The sequence below is a fragment of the Hemibagrus wyckioides genome, linkage group LG05 (assembly GCF_019097595.1).
Source record: "Hemibagrus wyckioides isolate EC202008001 linkage group LG05, SWU_Hwy_1.0, whole genome shotgun sequence".
In the NCBI taxonomy this organism is placed as follows: domain Eukaryota; kingdom Metazoa; phylum Chordata; class Actinopteri; order Siluriformes; family Bagridae; genus Hemibagrus; species Hemibagrus wyckioides.
Window position 1 is genome coordinate 17,770,879 of NC_080714.1, and position 20,292 is coordinate 17,791,170.

The window sequence follows — 20,292 nt, forward strand, 5'->3', positions numbered from 1 at the left end:
CGGGTCCTCGCGATACACCATCAACCAGCAGGTGGCGTGGTTTTGACACGACATATTTGGTGGGATGAAATGGCGCCTAATTTGCTAATGTTGAAGTTGGTCATTTTGCAGACAGCTTGGTGGAGAATATTCAGTGACCATATAAAATCCTTTATTGCACTGTTTAGGGTTAGTGTCCAAACAAAGTATCAGATAAGGTCTGAAATCCATATTTACAACCTGAGCACATTCACCTGAGAAATATTCTACAAGTCTCATCGAGAGATAATATCAGAATTTTAGGATCATGTGAAGAAATAAAAAACCTTGAAAAAAAAAATGAGTCTTTGTTGCCTGAGTTTTAACTTTTATTCTGACTGTTTACATGTATGTTTATTTCAGGTTAAAAATGATACTTTTCAATCCCAGACATTTTTGTCATGATGTTATGATCACATCTGTGCTGATGTGCTGCCTTATTCAACCTCCAGCAATTCAGATGTGTAACATCATTTGAACACACCAGCCATTTCTAATCTAAAGGCCCATCCGCGTGCTGCAGCACTTTCAGTATGGGTGGCTGCAGAGATAGAGTAAGTCATGCAAGACTGTGTGCTTCCTCTTACTTCCTGTAAACTAGCAAGGCTGAAGAAGTAAACCGCTTTTATTGTTTGAACACATTTTCACTTTCCCAGAAGTAATGTTTTCCCAGACGCTTTTTTCAGCGCTGTGTGTCTTCCAGGACTCACATAAAACAGGTATTTATTTGATAAAGTTCATAGAACTAAAGGTTTATTACAAATATTTGTTTCAGTTAGTTTCCTTCTATGCTCATGTTAATGTAGCAGTGCAGTTTTTCAGTTATGGCATGAATACTCAGTGTACGAAAATGCAAAACTTTTCTTGTTTCTTGTGTAATTGGTGGAATGTGAGTAATTAGAATTAAAAATGTGCATAGCCTGTTATGTGAGTTTTTGTGAACTTTATAGTATTGGGTAAATGAATGGATGTGAGCAGTGGATGAGATACTGTACCTTTTGGAGGTTTTTTGTTTACTTACTAAAAGATCTTCTCATCTGTTCTTTTCATCACTCTTTTTTGTCATTAGTGGGGAAATTGGTTTAATCTAACACTCCAAAGGGTATTTGATTGGTCCTCTTTCTGGTCTTCTAAATAGACGATTGGTCTTCTATTTAATAACATACTATGTAGGTTTTCCATTTCAGAAGAAGCCAAAGCTAGAACTGCTAATAAATATAATAATTCTTACCAAGATTGATATGATAATTTTGTTATGTGTTTGCAGCTGTGTGAGGATCAGCAAGCGTGTGCTTGCAAACCAGATGAAGCTAACAGGTGAATAATTCAACATCCTTTCTACTAAACTAATGGTACATTTAACGTTGCTTTAATGGAGCTTTGTCTGCACAGTCACTGAGAAATCTGCCATAAAACAACAACTGGTGTAAAGCATCAAAACACTAGACTCTATCCAAGTAGGGCACAATGATCACTCTTGATGGGAACACAAGTCCACCGTGTGACTATGATATAAAGCTGGAACAACGTGCTGTAAAGCACAGAAATCTTGGGGATCGGAACAATGTGACAACATGTCGAAGTCCAACCCGGGATGTGGATTCGAAATGGATTAAGAATGAGTTACACCGCAAAAGGCAGGATGAATTTTCAAAGAGACGACCAGCTGACTGCAATGTGAGCGCTCTGTTATCTCCACGGACAAGACGTAATTATGCACAAGAGGGTGTTCGTATGACGCAAATGTCTTCGACCTACAGGCATCCAAAAATCAGCCCAGTTAAGCAGGTGAACAAGAGTAAACACATATATTCTGATTTTATAGCTTGTCTATGAGTAATTTTTGTTGTTGTTTTTTAAAAAATAACTAAAAATGAAAATACAAGGAAGATGTGCTGTTATGGGAAAATAACTGATTTCTGGAGTGGCTTCATGTGGTCTAATGCAAAGTTAACTATTTTCCCATAACACCACAAAAGAGCTATTTGCAAATGATTACAATTTTTACTAAGAACATTTCATACATCTCAACCATTTTCACATATTTTTTATTATTATGGAACATCCACAAAGAAGTTTCTGTTATCTTTTATGTTATAGCAGCTATAAACAGTGGTTTCAATAACTTACTTTTCTTTTTTCTCTCTTGAAGTTAATTACTCAAAGAATTGTTGTTACCCAAACCAAAATGCTAAATTTGTCATCCTGAAGTCTCTCCAGTAACAGAAAATTTTGCATGTGAATGTTAAAGGACACCAACTCTATAGACTCCTTTAACTCTTTAACATATCAATAGTTATAGGCTTTTATTTGCTTCATGATTAGTCTTAGATATGGACAATAGATTCTGAGCAGCTCTATGGTGTGAATAACCACAACATTATTCATTGTATTCCTATATTTTTGTGAATATGTTGGTAACATTGCACTGTCTCTATATAAACCCCTGCAGTCAGTGTCCACTGCTTTTGTGAATAATGAAAATGCACCGAAGATTGACAGAGTTGCAGCTATCCTCGACTCACTTCGTCTGAGAGAAAAAGCAAAACAAGAACGAGGCAAGCCAGCTTTTTGTTTTTTAGGCATTATATACAGCATACTTGTTGAATAGCATATAAGCAGAAGGCATTGCTCATGTGAGACTATTTTGATTCTCTTAGCTCTCCTTAGAGACATAACACAGCTTACAAACAACCACAGGACACTACACACTGCTAGTGTGCAGACTGAGTGAGTAAACATCCTTCATGCTGTACACGGCATTCAGTTATAGTGTCAGTATGGTTTCATTTACCAGTTCAGTTACACTTCTGTGACTTTCTTTTCTCGTAGGTCAGGCACTGCAACTGTCAACGATGAGGTAAGTTAATTGATTAAGTCACTGTTCATGTGACTACAGCAGTTTCAAATTGTCCTTAATCAATGTAACAACTGCATCATTTTCTTCTCTATTTATCAATTTCTATTAAGTCTGTCTATTTTTCTTGATCTTGCCTTCTGTAGGATATTCAGCAGTTGGCGACTTATTTAGAGGTAATTTTATGTGCTATATGTCATTGTCTGAATTAATATCACATCCTTATAATTTAGGTTGTGGCATAGAATAGACTGCCTGTGTGAATCATTTCAAATTTTTAGCTTTGCAGTGTATCGAGTTACTGTGTTACTGTGTTAATTGGATCATGGACCCACATTATCCCTGCTCCCATGTAGGCTTGTCACATAATAAAAATGATGTCTGAGGATTTAATTATTTTGCAATAGTGCAATAATGGACATCTACAACCAAGTAAAAATTGGCTTAATATATAAGTAAATCGAATAATCAACCATATTCAAATCTGGTCTGATTTGCCTCATGTGCAGGAGGCGCTGTATAGAGAGGAGGTTCTGAAAAAGAAGCTGATTGCCCTACAGAGGAGTACATCAACACTGCTACATGCCACTGAGCTGCTGTGGAAGGTCTGTGCAACACTGCTTTATTATTTACCAATTGTCTAATAATGTCTACTGTTTTTTTTTTCTATATTACATTTTCACATTTTTACAATATTCAATTCAATTTTATTTGTATGGTGTTTTTAAACCAGTGGACATTGTCTCAAAGCAGCTTTATAAGAACTATAGAACCAAAAGTTCAAGATATATATTAGACCAATATTTAAATATATTTGTATTTATCTATAATGAGCAAGCCTGAGGTGACAGTGGCAAGGAAAAACTCGCGTTAAATGGTATGAGGAAGAAACCTTGAGAGGAACCAGACTCAAAAGGGAACCCACTCTATGGTGTCACCCAATTAGGTTTCAGTACAATAGACATGAATTGTACTCAGACCAGTGAACATAGTCGCTTCATCTAAGTCACTAGATCTTAAAGGCATTTTCAAAACGGCTCATGAAAACATGTACTGGAAATTTACATCATTTGGCTCTCTTTCCTATTTGTGTCAGAAATATAAATGTATAAGTGGCATCTGTGGTTTGCAAGTATCCGGCTGTTTGCTTTTCAGCTTGAAAAAAAGAGAACAACATTTACTCACTCAGAAAAAAAAGTGTTGCGTAGCAAATACCCTAAACTTTTTAGTTTTTTTATTTTCTCTTTGTATGTACATGTACACAGATGGTTGTAGAAATATGATCATACATGATGTATGTAATATTTAATAATCATCCGTGTTCAGCAGAACTAACAGGGTTTTGCCTCCAAAAATTTGTTTAAATATTCTTAGATATCAGAGGATCTCTGCATCTATCCCTTCATTTAGCTAGATAAAAATAATATACAGTGGCACGACACAGTAATAAAGCCTAAGATATATGCTCAAGTGCATACACCCTGACTTTCAGTGGAAGCTGCATCCGCTGTAGTTGTGCCTATGTCACACCACATTTCCTTTTCCTCCCACAGACTCGCTGTGATGAAGATCTACTGAAGAACAAGATAAAGACACTGGAGGCTCAGCTACAGTTGTGCAGGAAGGTAAGTCTGAGTCCTAGAAATTTAGATTTAGATGTTAATAAGAGATGTGTTTATAAACTGAATATAGAAATTCATACCTTCATAAATATATTAGCCAGTTTTGTGTAAACATACATGTGTTTCCATCTAAGAATCGTAAATTTTTATTTAAATTTTTTATTCTATAAATTTTTAATCACATAATATTCTTATTCCTTAGGGGGTTCCTCAGGATGGACTAAAGAAGGAAGTATTAATGATGGAGAAGCAGAAGGAGGAGTATGAGAAAAAGGCCTTGGAAGCCATTCAGAAGGCCACAGAGGAGAATTCAGAAGCACAGAGCAAGCTGCAGTACCTGCAGGTAAGTGCGGCTGTTGAAGAATCAGTTATGTTTCATGCTCGTTCATAAGCACAATCATTTGAAATCTAGTTGTCAACTTATCATGCCAGCATTATCTTTCCACTAGGAGGCACTACAGGTGACCCAGGCAGAGTCATTGCGATGGCAGAAGCTGTATGAGGAGGTGAGAGAGAACTCCAACACGCTGAGGAAGAGTCAGGATCATTGGAGTGATCAGATCCAACAGCTACAGCATCAGCTACAGGTCAGACCACAGACACAGATCAGAGGCAGTACTAAAGTAGCAATTGCAGGGGGCCAAGCACCATGTGATTACATTAAGTTGCTGTCAGACTTTCTTGGGTTTTTTTTCAGGAAATGATAATGGAAAAGTTGTAAATGGTTGATGGAGCATGGATGATGATGGAGCATTTCCAGCCACTTGCTGATAAATCACTGTCCACAGTGTTCACCTATATACCTAAGCCATTAAAATACTGAGTATAAAATAAAACATTGCAGATATATGGATATAAGTGTCACACAGTCCTGCAATCCATATCATTCTTTCCATACAGCTCTGTGGGATTCCTCCAGATTATATCTCCCAATAACATATTGGTAGGTGGATTGATTATGCTAAATTCCCCAGGTTTGTGAATGTGTGTGTGTGTGTCAACATGCACTATGATTGATCAGCATCCCATCCAGGGTGTGTCCTGGTTTCCCACCAGTGTGTAAGTGCAGTGTTTTCAGGATCCTTCACCTGAACTGAATAAAGCAGTTACTAGGCCTATTTCCGGCCAGAACTTGTTTATGCTAGTAATTTTGTCTGCTGGAGGTAGTATGCAGCTGAAACTATTGTAAAATGTGTATGACATTTTTTGACAGTTGGTTTAGTTACACAGACTTTTACAGACCTGCCATTCTGTCATCTAAGCACTCTAGCTTATCATTTCTGTTTTGCACTTTTGCAAGAAAACTACTGTTTAAAAATGTACATCATACAATGCTAAGATGTACAGTAAAGGTGTGTATGTGTGTTGTGCAGAGATCCAGGGAGCAAGAGGAGTCACTGAGGGAGCAGTGCGGTATTCTGCAACAGGATCAGGAAGAGCTCCGCACTGCTGTCCTTCTGCTGGAGCAGGACAACCAGACCTTGAGAGAACAGCTAGAAAAATTCAAAGGTACATTTCACAACTGCATATCAAGCATATCACTTTAAGCTACAGGGCTAGATTTAGCTTAAATCGTATCATTGTACTTAACATATTCACACAACTGTTTTACTAAATTTTATAAATATTAATAATAATAACAATATATTCTGGTTAACACTCTCAGAAAACAGTAACGGCTTATGGATTAATATCCCAGAAGTGTACAAGCAGGGACAGAAGCCATACCAGTCTGTTGGGATGGATAACAGCATGGCTCAGCAGCTCCACCAGACTGAGCAGAGACTCAGCCTGAAGGACAAGGAGGTATGAATACTCTCTAAACGGCTGTTTAACCCTCAAGCCTGCTTCAGTACTATAATATCCACTGTATCTACTGTTCCTCTTATTAAATAATATTTATGGTAATAAATGCACAAAAGTCCTTGTTGTGGTTTCACCTAACAGCAGGTGTGTGTGAATTCTATACAAGTGATTTTAATTTATGTGTATATGCATAAAGTCCCAATGTTAATGATAGGTTAAAATAACCTAAAACCTAGGTAATATAAAACAAATATTACCAAGAAAATTACTGCATGTTAAGATCTTAATGTTAATTCTATAGACATCTCACCTGCCCAGCTGTATATGTAATAATTACATACTAAACCTTTAAATGCTGCTTAGGTGAGTGATGGGTGTGTTGTCTTGTTCATCATGGTAGTGTGTGGATCTGAAGACTGAGCTGGAGACCCTGGAGCAGGAGTGTCGCAGTTATCAGACTCGTCTGGCTCAGTGTCGAGAGGAGCTGAATACACTAAGTGCTCACAAAAGCAGAATCAGTAGAAGGGTAGGAATCATAGAGCTGACACAAACATATGCTCTCATGCAAAACTGTATATGTGTTTAAAAAAAAGCCTAAATGCCTAAAAACTTGGTGTTTTCTTGATGTTTCTTTAATATCTTTCCTTATTCAGATTCCTATCAGAGGTTATCATTACAGGTTTTAATGAATTGGGACAAAACAAAGATATACTAGAAGATTCCCATATAGAAAAAGATATATTCAAAAGCTGATGGCTTAACATGTACAAGATCAGCCCATATCTGCAAAACCATATCACATTATAGTTCATTTCTCAGTGGAGAGAACAATGACAATTTAGAAAATCCATACCTTCCAATTTTGGAAAGCAAAGGAGCCAGAGAGAGCAGCCATAAAAGTACAATCCTTTTTTACACTACAGACCAACAGAAGAAACATTACACGTTTAGTTGGTGGTCAAATGTGTCTTCCAGTTGGTTATTATGTAAATACATTGTAGATTCTAGCTGTATTTTAATTTTTTCCTGAACAATAAAGTGTACATCTTTCCATAAATACATTTTTTTAATAATAATTTACTTCACAACAACTCCTTGACTCCTGATAATAAAGTGTGTTTTTTCCCTTATCCCTCTCCTCGCAGAGACGTTTCTGTGGCACTTTGTGCTTGACTCTCTTCTTCATGCTGATGCTAATTGCTGTAATGTTCGCTGTCTGGATCTACCATCCGTCTGTCAGGGAGCAGCTGCGTGAAATTTACTCTGCAGTGGAGGAGAGAGTGGAGGACTATTTAATGCAGACAGCATCTGCACAACATTCGGGCTGCTTCAAACCTGTATGAGAGAGACATCAGCACATTCACATGTGTATTAGGTTTAGGTTGATATTTAATGGTTGAATATCATATATTTATATAGCATATATTTATTATGATATGAGCCAAAATACACCATAAATAATGCTAGTTAAATATTGCACAGTGTGTGTAGTACATGGAATAGATTACGAAGTTCTGAACTTGTACCCATAGTCCAAGCAATTTGTTTTGTGATATTTTATTCTTGTAAGGTTTCAAAGTGAGGCCATGTATCCTTCCTACATAATCAGGTTTACTGTTTATTTGTGCTTTTTTCTTCAAGCTTTATCAGTACATTCTAAAAGTAATTGATTTGCAAAGATTTAAAATAGCTGTTCAAATGTATAGCCTTTGGTTGATGAAAAACAATAGATTTGAATAAATGATGCTTCCAGAATTAAAATATGGTTTACTGAAATCATTTCAGAATCAGAATTTCCCACTGAGCCAAAAAACAATTGTAAGAATTAATAAATACAAGGACTCGATGGTGAATCCTGAATGGCCATTGTGTCATACTCGTTCCCTCTCTTCAGCATTCCAGACGGAGCTGCAGTGTGCAGGATCACTGACACAGCTTATTTGAAAAGGACACACATTCACACACTCAAACAACACTGTCCCTCCCACAGGCCTTTCACCATATTTCCTGTGTGATCTAACTAGAGCCTTTAAAAAACATGCACTTCAACTGTACAACTGTTACAGTATGTGATGACCCGTCACTCACAGTAAGTGCTCTGTTTCTCAAATGGGACCAAAGCTATTAGAAACTGTATTCAGATTTGTGGGATTTGCTTGACCAGTTATTAACTTACGTCCATTTATTAACTGTGTCATATTAAGCAGGAAGTGCAACATCTGTGTACATCTGTTATCTGTTAGTGGTTATGTAGCACCAGTGTTGTAATTTATGTTACTTTTGAGCTACAAATATCTGCTGTGGCCTAGAAAAACTCTTCACATGGTCAAATTTAGGCTTCTAGATGTTTGAAAAGATATTGTTTAGAAAAGTACCTGAACTGAAATATTTTTTCTATCTTGCATGTATCTCATTATGCAAAGAGTTATAGCGTGTTGAAATTGCTACATCTAACAGTTCTAATTCCACTGTAAGGTGGCATCTGCCTCTACGCTCCAAACCTAATCTTCTTAAGGAAAAACATACATTTTAAAGAATCATACATTCCAAGTAGGAAATGCTGATAATCATTTTGGTTATCAGCTATGTCAGTAAATGTCATCACTAAACGTCTCTCACAACACTTGAACACAAGCTTCATCATCATCTTTTAACTCAACTGACTCTAGTGATGAAATAAATGCTAATTCTTTCAGTCAGTTTTGCTCTGTTAACTAATTGTAACTAAAAGTTGCCTATTAATATTAATATTAATATAAAAATGACTAAGCATTTTAATACAGATTGTTACATCGCCTGTTGTAGCTGGGGAATCTGTGGTTGTTTTTTGTCTCTTCCATTCCCTTTTTTTCTTGTATTTGTCCCTCTTAATATCTTTGGTCGATCCTTGGTTCCTTTGGTTGATCTGGCTGTCCATCGTCAATGTTGTCCACAGAAACAGCCAATCACATCCAGGGACCTGGATAGGTCAGGTCTGGCTTCTGCTCGGTTGCAGTGAAAACCTGCACCCGCATCAGCCCTTTGTGGATACGGTTTGACACCTATTCCCTAACCCCTCAAAAAACAAAAAATATATATGAGCATGAAGTATTGTTTTCCATTTACACTAGGTGCTGGGAAAATGAGATCTCTCTTGCTGATAGGCATCGTGGGAATTTGTTTCCTAACAACTGTGCTTTCCCTGAAAATTTGTGCCTTTAATGTCCAAAGCTTTGGAGAAGCAAAAGCCAACAACAAAAAAGTTATGAGGATTTTGACAAAGGTAACACAAGCATAAAACAGAGTAAACAGTTAATAATATTTGGATGATAACATGTTCCTGTTATCATTGACATAGTAAACTCTTGTGTAGAAATTGTTGAGCAGTAAGGAGGTGATAGGTATGGGATATTATAGGAAGTGAAACAGGGAGGTGGCGCTTCAGACATGGACGTTCTCCCAAAATTTTGTTATATTGAATTGCATTTTTTAGATAATTTCACGCTGTGAACTCACCTTGATCCAGGAGGTACGAGACTCCAAAGGTGAAGCCATTCCTGCACTGCTTAAGAACCTAAACAGGTACTCCTGTTCTTGCCCAATGTGTCAAATACATAAATTCTTCTTTCTATTTTTTAAATAATATTTTTTGCCTAGGTTTGAAAAATCTCACGTGTACTCTCATTTAGAGAGTGAAAGAATGGGGAAGAAGACATACAAAGAGCAGTATGTTTATATTTATAGGTAAGCTGGAATGACATAGTGTACAAAAGAACTGATCTATAAATATAACATTCAGTCATTGGTTTTGCCTTTGGTCAAACCTGAAATGGACGTCATTCCTAAGTTGTATTAATTCTTTTTGCTATGACCTCAGGAAAGATGTATTGCAGGTCCAAGAACAAGCGTATTATCATGAACTGAAACACTCAGAGTTCAATGACACCGAAATGTTCTCCAGAGAACCATTCATCATAAGGATCCACTCACCGACAACCTGTAAGTGTAATCAATTTTATTGTTTAATTAACCCAGAGTAAATAGCTTGTACCTAAATTGAGCTGGAGCTCCCAAATAAACCATTTTGTACAGTACACTATATGTGTGTGCACACCTAATCATCACAAACTGTTACCACAAAGTTGGATACACACAATTTTATAGAATGTCATTGCATGCTGTAGCATTACATTTTCTATTCACTAAGCCCAAACCTGTTCCAGTGTGATATTGCCCCTGTGCACAAAGTACAGTGTGTGTTAAAGCTAGGCTGGAAGAACCTGAGTGGCCTGCACAGAGCCCTGATTCATGATTAGAAATGATGAATTTTCCCCAGGCCTCCTCACCCAACATCAGTGTCTGACCCCAGTAATGGTCTTGTGGCTGAATCACCAAATTCCCACAGCCACACTTCAAAATCTAGTTGAAAGCCTTCCCAGAAGAGTAGAGGTTATTATAACAGCAAAGCAGAACTAAATCTGGGATGGGATGTTCAAAAAACACATATGAGTTTATCACTTCCTATGTTTTACCCGGCAAGTAATAACATTTAGCCAACTTTTGTGTATGTGTGTGTGTGTGTGTGTGTTTTACAGTTTACAGTTTCTAGCTCCTGAAGGGAGTTGAACTTTCTATGGTTTGTGACATTTGGTTAAGGTTATCATCAGGGTAAAACTGAGCTTCAGTGCCATATTTTAATAAAAAAAACCCATTTTAATTCTAATTTAATTTTAAATTGAACATATTGTGACATACTATCATTTAGTGAAGTTATACAGTTTCAAATAGCCTTTTAGAGGTATGCCCTCATTTAGTCATTAAAATAGAATAAAATAGAATAGTAGTAAAATAGAATCATTTAATCGAGGAGATAACTGTGGTAACTTCTGTGTACATGTATACATATACATTTCATCATTACAGATATGTTCAAATTATTTTTTAAATGCAAAAACTGGCACACAGAAACCTTAAGCTCTTACCATCCAGCTTGTTTAGTTCCATTAGACTCATACAGAATCAGAGGTGATATTTAAAAAAAATAACTTGTTCTTATCACATACATAATAACATATGATTTGAATGTAATATATAACAATGGCTCTATCATTTCCTATATCCCAGTTTAACCTGCAAATCTCTGGACTGAATTGTGCTCTCTGAGCAGAAAACCAAATGAGCATTAGAAAATCAATCAGCTGCTGCTCTGATTATACACCAAAAAGCCGAAACTCATGAGAGCACTCAAGCTAGTGAACAAACGCACCTTCATATTATTGCATTTCCTAACATGACTGCTAATTTTCCCTTGCAGATGTGAAAAACTTTCTTATCATTGGTCATCACTCGTGTCCTAAGAAAGCCATGAATGAGATGGAAGAACTTTTTGAAGTCTTTCAAGCTGTCCAAAAGAAGTGGAAAACTGAGGTGCATCAGCATCTTTTTTTTTTATTAACAAATTAGATTTTTAAACATTTCAATTGTTGTTGATTCTCAATATTTCAGATGTTTCTTGTTTTGGAATGTCACTGTAGAATGTGATGCTTCTGGGAGACCTGAACGCTGACTGTGGCTATATCACTATTAAAGGCCTGAAGAAGCTCAGACTAAGGAATGACCCAAAGTTCCTCTGGTTGATTGCTGATGAACAGGACACCACTGTTCGGGACAAAACACACTGTGCTTATGACAGGTCATCAGTAAATACCACATATTTACATTTTGCTTAGAAATATTATTACTTTAACAAGGAGAAAGCATTAGTAAAGGTCACGTCACAGTTCCTTAATAATATTTTTATCCATACCATAATTTGCTAGGCTTCAAGTTTTTATAGAAGTCGAAACTAGCTAATTATGGTATGTGAGTGACGTGAACCCGGTAGCAAATGATTATTGTTGTGTAAAAAAAAATAACACTAAGCATATTTGACTGCCAGAACAGTACAGTTAGGCCTTTTTAGCCCAAAGGTATGTCTCTAGGCAAACATTTGTCTGACTCTTATTGCCATTAAAAACTCTAAAAGGTTCCAGCTTACTGCTGCACAGTCTAACTTTTTTAACGTCTATTTTTCCCCTTAGAATAATTGTACATGGAAAAACACTGATTTCTGGGATTGTACCAGACTCAGCTCAACCCTTCAACTTCAAAAGCGAGTTCGGTTTAACAGAACAAGAGGTATACTACAGTTTATAGGTTGCTCAAAAACATAACCGATTGTCAAATGTCACTTTTGGTTTCATTTTTAAGGCTTTGGAAGTCAGTGACCACTATCCAGTCGAGGTTGACCTAAAGTCCAGTCATCACTACCACCTCCGGAATGAGCTCTGAACAAAAACCTGCACTTTTTTGTTGACACTTTTTCAAAATATCACAAACCCCAGATGTAAACCCTTTTCCCAATTGCTACAAACCATTTTAATTAGCTGTCATAATATGATGTAATACAAGTCCATCTTACTAAGAAAATGTTCATACTCATCTGTAGGCATGCGGTCATTTTTTCCATTAATGAAGCTTTGTTTCATTCTCTGAATCTGTAGTACATACACTACAAAAGTTTGGACACACCTTTTAATTCAATGTTTTTTGTTTGGGGATTTATTTTGTACATTCTAGAACAATATTGGAGATTTCAAAACTATGAAATAACACATATGGACTTCCATACAGTATGTAATGACAAAAAAACAACAGTCAGTTGTTATTTTAAGACATGAAGGTCAGGTGTTCTGGAATAGTTCTTGCAAGAACAGTATTGTCAAGTGCATTTGCAAAACCCATCAAGCACCATGATGAAACTGGCTCACATGAAGACCATCCCAGTAAAGCAAGACCAAAATTTACCTCTGCTGCCGAGGAGAAGTTCATTTAGAGTTACCAGCCTCAGAAATCACCAATTAACAGCACCTCAGATTAGAGACGTTATGAAGGCTTTACAGAGCATCAGTAGCAGACATATCTCAATATCAACTGTTCAAAGGACATTATTGTGTATTTCGGCCGCCTTCAGCATTGTTTTACAATGTAGAAAGAAATAAACATCAGGAAAGACCATGGAATTAGAAGATGTGTACAAACTTTTGACTGGTAGTGTATCTCTGATCCTCGTTATAGATTTCTTTGGGAATTAGTCCAAACAAACACACCAGTGGATCTAGGAGTATCTCCATTTCTAATATCTTGTCTTTTTTCCCCCGAACCCTTGAAATCCCCCAAAATGTGTGTGTGATCTCATATTATTTTGTTTCTCTAAATCCTTGAGTAGCTTTTTCAAATTTGATGACTTGTAATAAAATATTTCACACGTTACTTGGTATTGCTTATTTTCCACGATAAGTCATATAGTTGCATTGTTTATAGAAACAGACAATAAACCACAACATGGTTATTTTATCAGAACTGAAATTTACTATATGTGCATTTTATTTCTGTATGAGAGAACATGTTTACGTCTTTGAGGTGGCTAGTAAACCGGGGAATATAACGCTCACCAAATGCAAATGCTGAGAAGATGAAGTGATGCAGACATGTTTGCAGGCCTAGTTTTTGCAGCATGCATGTACAGCTGTTCCTGGTACTGAAAGAGGATGTACCTTTTCTGGGGTACTCGGTTGCATGCGTTTGAAACCACAGCGCAATCAGATTTTACTCAACCAACGACGCAAAAACAGGTAATTTCATGATGGGTTTTCATTTTGGATAAACACATTTCAACATTTATGCAATATCGTTAACCAGTCCAAAGGTTTTTAACTGTAAACTTAAGAGTAAAGTATTTTTTACTTAATAAAGTATATTGTGCGCGTGTACTGAAAGTGTGCGGAGGATGAAAACATTTTCATGACCTGATTTTAACAGGAAGTGACTGTCAGACAAAGAAGCAAGCACTTGATTGAGCACAAATTTGGAATTAAGAATCACATGAAATTCATCAAATGAAACTACAAGTTACAGTTTACAACAACAAAGATGGAGCAAAACATTGCGGATTTGCTTAAGGATACATTTTTAGGTAAGAATAATTCAGTATCAGTTTTGAGCAATGTGTGCATCAGTTTTCTTTGTATAAAAACCTAAAGCGATCTTCAGGCAATCCTTTAAAAAAAAAAAAAAAAGAAGGAATTTTAATAATTAAAAAAATAAATAAAATAAAAAATAAAAAGTGTGGTTATGTAATTAAACTGTAATATATTGACTATATATGTTGTGTATTATTGTGTCTCTGTTAGAAATTGATTTTGAGCATCTACAGTCAGACGAGGACACACTTCACACTTCACAAACAGTGCTAGTTATGGATGCGGAAATAGAAGATGCTAGTAAACTCAGGACTTCAGAACAAGGCTCAGTTGAGACTATCACTGCTGTTTATGAACCAGAAGAAAATGATTCCAGCTCTGATAACTGTGAGAGTGAGTCAGGTATTTCATTGTCTATCAACACAGAGTCTACATTTTATTTCTCTCGTGATGAAATAAACAATCAGGTTGTAAACACGATGATGGCAGAAGCGAAACACTTAAACGATGCTGTTGGCGAGTGTACTGCAGAGGAAGGAGACATGCCAAGTTACTTAGAAGCAGATGTTTTTGAAAAGGATCGCACAGAGGAGGAACATATTGAAACGTTGGATGTAGAATATGAGCCACAGACATCACCTCCGATGTCCAGAGAGTGTCAAACACCCGAAGAGACGTCATCAGAAGAGAGTGAACAAAACTCTGATAACTGTGAGAGTGAGTCAGGTATTTCATTGTCTATCAACACAGAGTCTACATTTTGTTTCTCTCATGATGAAATAGACAATCAGGTTGTAAATATGACGATTGCAGAAGCACATCAACTAAACGATGCTGTTGGCGAGTGTACTGCAGAGGAAGGAAACATGGCAAGTGACTTAGAAGCAGGTGTTTCTGAAAAGGATCGCACAGAGGAGGAACATATTGAAACGTTGGATGTAGAATATGAGCCACAGGCATCACCTCCGATGTCCAGAGAGTGTCAAACACCCGAAGAGACGTCATCAGAAGAGAGTGAACAAAACTCTGATAACTGTGAGAGTGAGTCAGGTATTTCATTGTCTATCAACACAGAGTCTACATTTTGTTTCTCTCATGATGAAATAGACAATCAGGTTGTAAATATGACGATTGCAGAAGCACATCAACTAAACGATGCTGTTGGCGAGTGTACTGCAGAGGAAGGAAACATGGCAAGTGACTTAGAAGCAGGTGTTTCTGAAAAGGATCGCACAGAGGAGGAACATATTGAAACGTTGGATGTAGAATATGAGCCACAGGCGTCACCTCCGATGTCCAGAGAGTGTCAAACACCCGAAGAGACGTCATCAGAAGAAAATGAATCCAACTCTGATAACTGTGAGGGTGAGGCAAGTAATTCATTGTATTTCAACACAGACTCTATATTTTGTCTCTCTCATGATGAAATAAACAATCAGGTTGTAAAAGGGATGATGGCAGAAGCACAACAACTAAACGATGCAGCTGGCGAGTGTACTGCAGAGGAAGGAAACATGCTAAGATGCTTAGAAGCAGGTGTTTCTGAAAAGGATCGCACAGAGGAGGAACATATTGAATCACTGAATGTAGAATATGAGCCACAAGTGTCACCTCTGATGTCCAAAGGGTGTCAAACACCCGAAGAGACGTCATCAGAATCAGATGAAGAATTACCAGAAAACTACAACACACCACAATCTTCTCTGTGTAAATCTGTTGATATCAAGGAGGAACCATTTCTTGCAACGAGTTCAAAAAATGCTGACAAATACTATGTCAGAGATGATATGAAAGAGTTTACAGAGGAAGACCAAGAACAGATCGAGGAAAGCCTTGCAGATTATCCATCAGATTTATCACACAGTGAAAGTGAAGAACCTTCACTTGAACCCCTGTTCAATGCAGAAAATGTGAACTTACAAAACCAAGAAAGTCCTGACTTGGATTATAATTCTGGGATTAAAGGCCTGGAGGTTGAGCTGATTTCTGCATCTGTAGATGTAGATCTGTCTATCCAGAGAGAAGATGAAGATGGTGTCCAAGGATCTTTTATAAATGATATAAACACAGAGGAAGATATAACGAATAAGGAGGATCCGGTAGATCTAAGTGATGTTAGTGATCAAACAGACAACATCAGTGATAGTAGTAGTGATGATCGCAGCTCCAGCCAAGAAGAAACTAATATTATCTCATCAGTAAACCAGGAAGAGGAAATGAATCATGTTTCACAGTATAACTACTTAACAGTGGACATGCTGAGGGTGGATAACGATATTGGTTACATGTATAAAGATACAGGGGTCTTGGATGCCATCAGTCCTGAGAAAAAGGACGAGGAACATTCATTGTTCTGGGAACGCGGCTTCACAAACACAAGCTCTATTTCATATTATAAGGAATCCAATACAGAGTTACACCATAGCACCGAACTGGTCCAATCAGACACAGCCCTAAAAGACCATGAAGTATCATCTTCAGAAACTTCAGATAATGTAGAGGATACCAAAAATGCATTAACTGAGGTTTTGTGGTCCTCATCTCTGCTCATGGATGATGACATCCTGCACATGGAAGAATATGACTGGGACTTGACTGGTGAAGGTGAAGATTTAGTTCCAATCAATTCAGGTGAAGGAGAAAAGCAAGAGAATGAGGAAGAAGCCCTGGAGGAGTTAGACATTGATGACAATGAGGAAGGGAACGAGAGGGACTGGGAGCTGGAGAAAACGAGAATTGAGGCGTTTTATCAGTTTTATGGAGATCAGGCTGAACCAGAGGATGAAGTGGGTAAGTTCTACACAGGACACACTGTTCCCCCGGTTACCTTTTCGACATTGATGAAACTGTGATTGAACTGAGAGTAAGTCAGACATTTTTACTCTTTTACCCTTTAGGCAGGAACCACAAGGTTACCTTTTGTTTGGATCAGGAATCTTCATCATCAGAACGTGAAGAGGATTCTGAGAGGTAATGATCTGTAGATATGATCAGTTTCCACAGTTACTGAAAGCTCATTCCTCAAAGGTTCAGATAGATAATGGTTCTAGTTTTCCTTCTGTATAAATCTCTGATATTGGATTATACACATAACTGTTAAGGCTTCTCTCAGAGGAACAAACCAAACAATCTTTGTGGATCCCTTGTGCTTAATGAAAACTTTTTTACAAAAAGAGGCTGCATATCTACCTGATTTGGTCTTGTTCTCCATCTCATAGTTCTGAAGAGGAAGTGGACTCAGATCTCCACATGCCAGAATTCAGCACATTGAAACCAGAGGTATTTGTGTCTAAATGACTCGATTATAGCAGTGACGTGATCATGCAGTGTTTGAGAGCTCACGTTAGTGTTTGTCTTGTAGTATATCAGTGAGTCAGATGATGACCCCCTGGAGAACCCTTACTACCTTGAGAGGCCAAAGCTGCAACCAAAGGAACAGCAACCTGTGAATGTTCCAGTGAAGCAACCTCCTCGGAGGAACAAGGTAAAAATCAGTACTGGTGTGATCAGTTCGACTTTAAACAAAGAACGAGAAACAGTTTGAAGCTTTTAAGTTTTTTTTGCAACCACTGTTTTTGAGGGAGAAAAATACAACTAAATGTGTAACACCTTTCAGATCCAAGAAGATGCTTTAGACAAACAGTAGTTTTTTTCTGATTATTAGCCATTTCTGTTCATCATTTAAGTAATGAAGAAAACATTGGAGTTTGGTGTTGTAGGAAAATAAAGGTGTGATGCCTTTCCACCCTAAAGTCTTCTATTCTTCTTATACCAAAGTACTTTGCCAAAGCAATAATAAATATTCATTTAAGTAAAAATACTTTTACTATGTTTTCTATACAAAAAACAAGTTTGTTAATACTTATATTTTAGTAATACACAGTTGAGGTCATACATTTACATATGCTTTGCAGAATCTGCAAAATTTTAATAATTAAACAATAATAATAATTTATTTAGTTCTGCCCTGAATAAAAAAAAATACAATACACTACATTAGATATAATTGTTTCATAATATTGTGATGTAACTGGATGATCAGTGACTGTGAATGTGATAGTCATTCATGAGTCCTGAGCAGTTAAACTGTCTACTGTTTTTCAGAAAAATCTACCAGATTATGCACATAATTTGGTTATCCAGTATCTTCTGCATATTTTACCCCTTTTTTCACTTTAAAAAAATGAAGAAATGATATATACATGCCACTTTTTGTTCAAATGTAAATAAAGGATGAGTAATAATTTTTTCCACAATGATGCCTCTTGTACATCGTCTTATTATCTTTTGGGAGAAGCCTGTGTCATTTCCGTTCAAAAAAAACTTGCTGGTTGAATAAAAGTAACTTTAAGTCACAATTTGCCAGGGGTATGAATAATTTCGGGCTTGACTGTATATATATATATATATATATATATATATATATATATATATATATATATATATATATATATATATATATTAATACAGCTACTTCTGACATTTACACTCGGACTCTGAAGACTCCTTCTAACAATGTTAAATAAATATCTGATTACAGAAATTTCACCATATAAGTAGCGTACCATGGTATAAGGATTTTTAACATACAATGCAATGAATAAATCTTATATGTTGAGCAGACAAACGCCTCAATGGTAGTTGCAATAGTACATTAGTAACAGATAAGTTCATTGTTTAATTGATCATCAAACTTCTCTATGTTTCTGTCCTTCTATTTGCAGTGTCTTGCTGTGCTGAAATCCATCTTAGCGTTTGGCTTTCTGACGGCAATAGGCATCGTATCGTTCTGGTGGGCAACAGAAAATATGGACTGGATTCACTGAATTCACACCTTATTGTTCCTGGTTGAGAAAACACAACAAGAATGAGTATTTTACTTAAACGGGTGTCTTACCTTTTTGGTGCAGGTATAAATGTAGAATGGGATGTTTTCTGAATATTATTAGCAGTTTAGTAATGTTTGTAAAATAGGCAGCAGGCAAAATTCAATGTACTTTAGACCAACTTTATTTCTGGTAACATTGCAGCCTCCCGACATGCTCTACAAAAACCTTTTTAAATGCTATAAAAGGATTGTTTTTTTTCTCCATAACATAACAGCTCTTGGACAATTTTAGTGCCATTTGGGCATTAAGGGAAAGATTCTAGTTGAATACAAGAAAGTTTTCAGCATTTTTTCTCTACTGGCATAGAATCCTGAATTACCATTATCAGTGATGTCAAACTCCTCTAAACATGCCATGCAGTTAGTGTAATCACTTATACTGGGACTGAAATACTTTGAGGGGTCTTTAATAAAACAGAGTGTATGATTACTAGGAAACTAGGTTACTAGGTGCCATTCCTAGGAAACCAAAATTCATTGCATGTGGATTGAAACTGTAATACTTTTCATAATGATTTACTGCAAATTCACATTCACAATTTAATCTCCTTCAGTCTGAAAACTTTGTTTCTTTCTTAAAAGATTTGCATGTACGAATACGCTAATAATAATAATGCTTTTACTTACAGAATGTGGAATGTTGGTATATATATATCACAAGCTGCCAATCAAATGTCTAAGCCTATTAACCACTATTTCTCACAGTCTTTTTTTTTTAACAATAAATATAATAAGCTTACTTGTATGATGATTAAACTTTGATGAGATATTACCCAAATTGGAATTTCGATACAGATTGGCATGTTGATGCTTATAAGATATTCAGGATAATGATAATAATAAACATTTAATTGAATGTAAAATGTAAACATTTTTGCCTGTAAAAACTCCTGTAAATGTATTAATAAAAATAAAGTACATGCTAGGTTTATAAATATACTGCAGATGGAAGTAAAAATGTGTAAATGTAAATCGTGCTCAGAAGTGCTCTCTCTGTATCTTTGGTTGGGGTAATCTTTTTAAAAAAGTGACAGTTTCCATTAAATGTGTCACACAAATTTATACATTACTCTTATATTTGTTCATCGTTACAGTCTCTTA

General features: G+C 36.4%; 3 protein-coding genes across 10 annotated transcripts; all 3 read left to right on the top strand.

Annotated features, from left to right (window-relative positions):
- Positions 1-559: 559 nt before the first annotated feature.
- LOC131352529 (TRAF3-interacting JNK-activating modulator) lies at positions 560-8,072 on the top strand. Of its 3 annotated transcripts, XM_058388687.1 has the most exons (15): positions 560-737; positions 1,286-1,335; positions 1,411-1,806; positions 2,471-2,576; positions 2,679-2,748; positions 2,851-2,878; positions 3,022-3,051; positions 3,385-3,480; positions 4,429-4,500; positions 4,700-4,840; positions 4,947-5,084; positions 5,871-6,006; positions 6,164-6,303; positions 6,704-6,829; positions 7,449-8,071. In XM_058388687.1, the coding sequence occupies exons 3-15, from the start codon at positions 1,486-1,488 to the stop codon at positions 7,644-7,646; spliced, it is 1,602 nt and encodes a 533-aa protein (XP_058244670.1). In that variant the 5' UTR covers positions 560-737; positions 1,286-1,335; positions 1,411-1,485; the 3' UTR covers positions 7,647-8,071. The 3 variants fall into 3 exon arrangements, with proteins under 3 accessions (XP_058244670.1, XP_058244671.1, XP_058244669.1); XM_058388688.1 differs by having other exon boundaries at positions 1,286-1,806; positions 6,197-6,303; positions 7,449-8,072; XM_058388686.1 differs by having other exon boundaries at positions 1,286-1,806.
- A 245-nt stretch (positions 8,073-8,317) lies between these two features.
- On the top strand, positions 8,318-13,319 carry dnase1l1l (deoxyribonuclease I-like 1-like). 2 transcript variants are annotated; one of them, XM_058390309.1, is made up of 9 exons: positions 8,318-8,392; positions 9,239-9,565; positions 9,776-9,864; positions 9,940-10,026; positions 10,160-10,281; positions 11,597-11,709; positions 11,817-11,974; positions 12,363-12,459; positions 12,532-13,319. In XM_058390309.1, the coding sequence occupies exons 2-9, from the start codon at positions 9,380-9,382 to the stop codon at positions 12,610-12,612; spliced, it is 933 nt and encodes a 310-aa protein (XP_058246292.1). In that variant the 5' UTR covers positions 8,318-8,392; positions 9,239-9,379; the 3' UTR covers positions 12,613-13,319. The 2 variants fall into 2 exon arrangements, with proteins under 2 accessions (XP_058246292.1, XP_058246293.1); XM_058390310.1 differs by having other exon boundaries at positions 8,319-8,392; positions 9,414-9,565.
- Positions 13,320-13,553: 234 nt separating this feature from the next.
- On the top strand, positions 13,554-20,279 carry si:dkey-183p4.10 (uncharacterized). 5 transcript variants are annotated; one of them, XM_058390296.1, is made up of 8 exons: positions 13,554-13,955; positions 14,143-14,296; positions 14,514-15,353; positions 15,441-17,093; positions 17,201-17,273; positions 17,522-17,582; positions 17,665-17,787; positions 19,028-20,279. In XM_058390296.1, exons 2-8 carry the CDS (start codon positions 14,254-14,256, stop codon positions 19,127-19,129), a joined length of 2,895 nt encoding a protein of 964 aa, XP_058246279.1. In that variant the 5' UTR covers positions 13,554-13,955; positions 14,143-14,253; the 3' UTR covers positions 19,130-20,279. The 5 variants fall into 5 exon arrangements, with proteins under 5 accessions (XP_058246279.1, XP_058246281.1, XP_058246277.1 ...); XM_058390298.1 differs by having other exon boundaries at positions 14,514-15,344; XM_058390294.1 differs by having other exon boundaries at positions 13,556-13,955; positions 14,514-15,029; positions 15,117-17,093; positions 19,028-20,249.
- The last annotated feature ends 13 nt before the right edge of the window (positions 20,280-20,292 follow it).

Coding starts and splice junctions, on each gene's coding strand:
- LOC131352529 (XM_058388686.1), top strand. CDS start 1,486: ATGATCACTCTTGATGGGAACACAAGTCCACCGTGTGACTATGATATA. Junction 3,481..4,428: donor CCACTGAGCTGCTGTGGAAG/GTCTGTGCAACA, acceptor TTCCTCCCACAG/ACTCGCTGTGATGAAGATCT. Junction 5,085..5,870: donor AGCTACAGCATCAGCTACAG/GTCAGACCACAG, acceptor TGTGTTGTGCAG/AGATCCAGGGAGCAAGAGGA.
- dnase1l1l (XM_058390309.1), top strand. CDS start 9,380: ATGAGCATGAAGTATTGTTTTCCATTTACACTAGGTGCTGGGAAAATG. Junction 9,566..9,775: donor TTATGAGGATTTTGACAAAG/GTAACACAAGCA, acceptor TGCATTTTTTAG/ATAATTTCACGCTGTGAACT. Junction 9,865..9,939: donor CTGCTTAAGAACCTAAACAG/GTACTCCTGTTC, acceptor TTTTTTGCCTAG/GTTTGAAAAATCTCACGTGT.
- si:dkey-183p4.10 (XM_058390293.1), top strand. CDS start 14,254: ATGGAGCAAAACATTGCGGATTTGCTTAAGGATACATTTTTAG. Junction 14,297..14,513: donor GCTTAAGGATACATTTTTAG/GTAAGAATAATT, acceptor TGTCTCTGTTAG/AAATTGATTTTGAGCATCTA. Junction 17,274..17,521: donor CGTGAAGAGGATTCTGAGAG/GTAATGATCTGT, acceptor TCCATCTCATAG/TTCTGAAGAGGAAGTGGACT.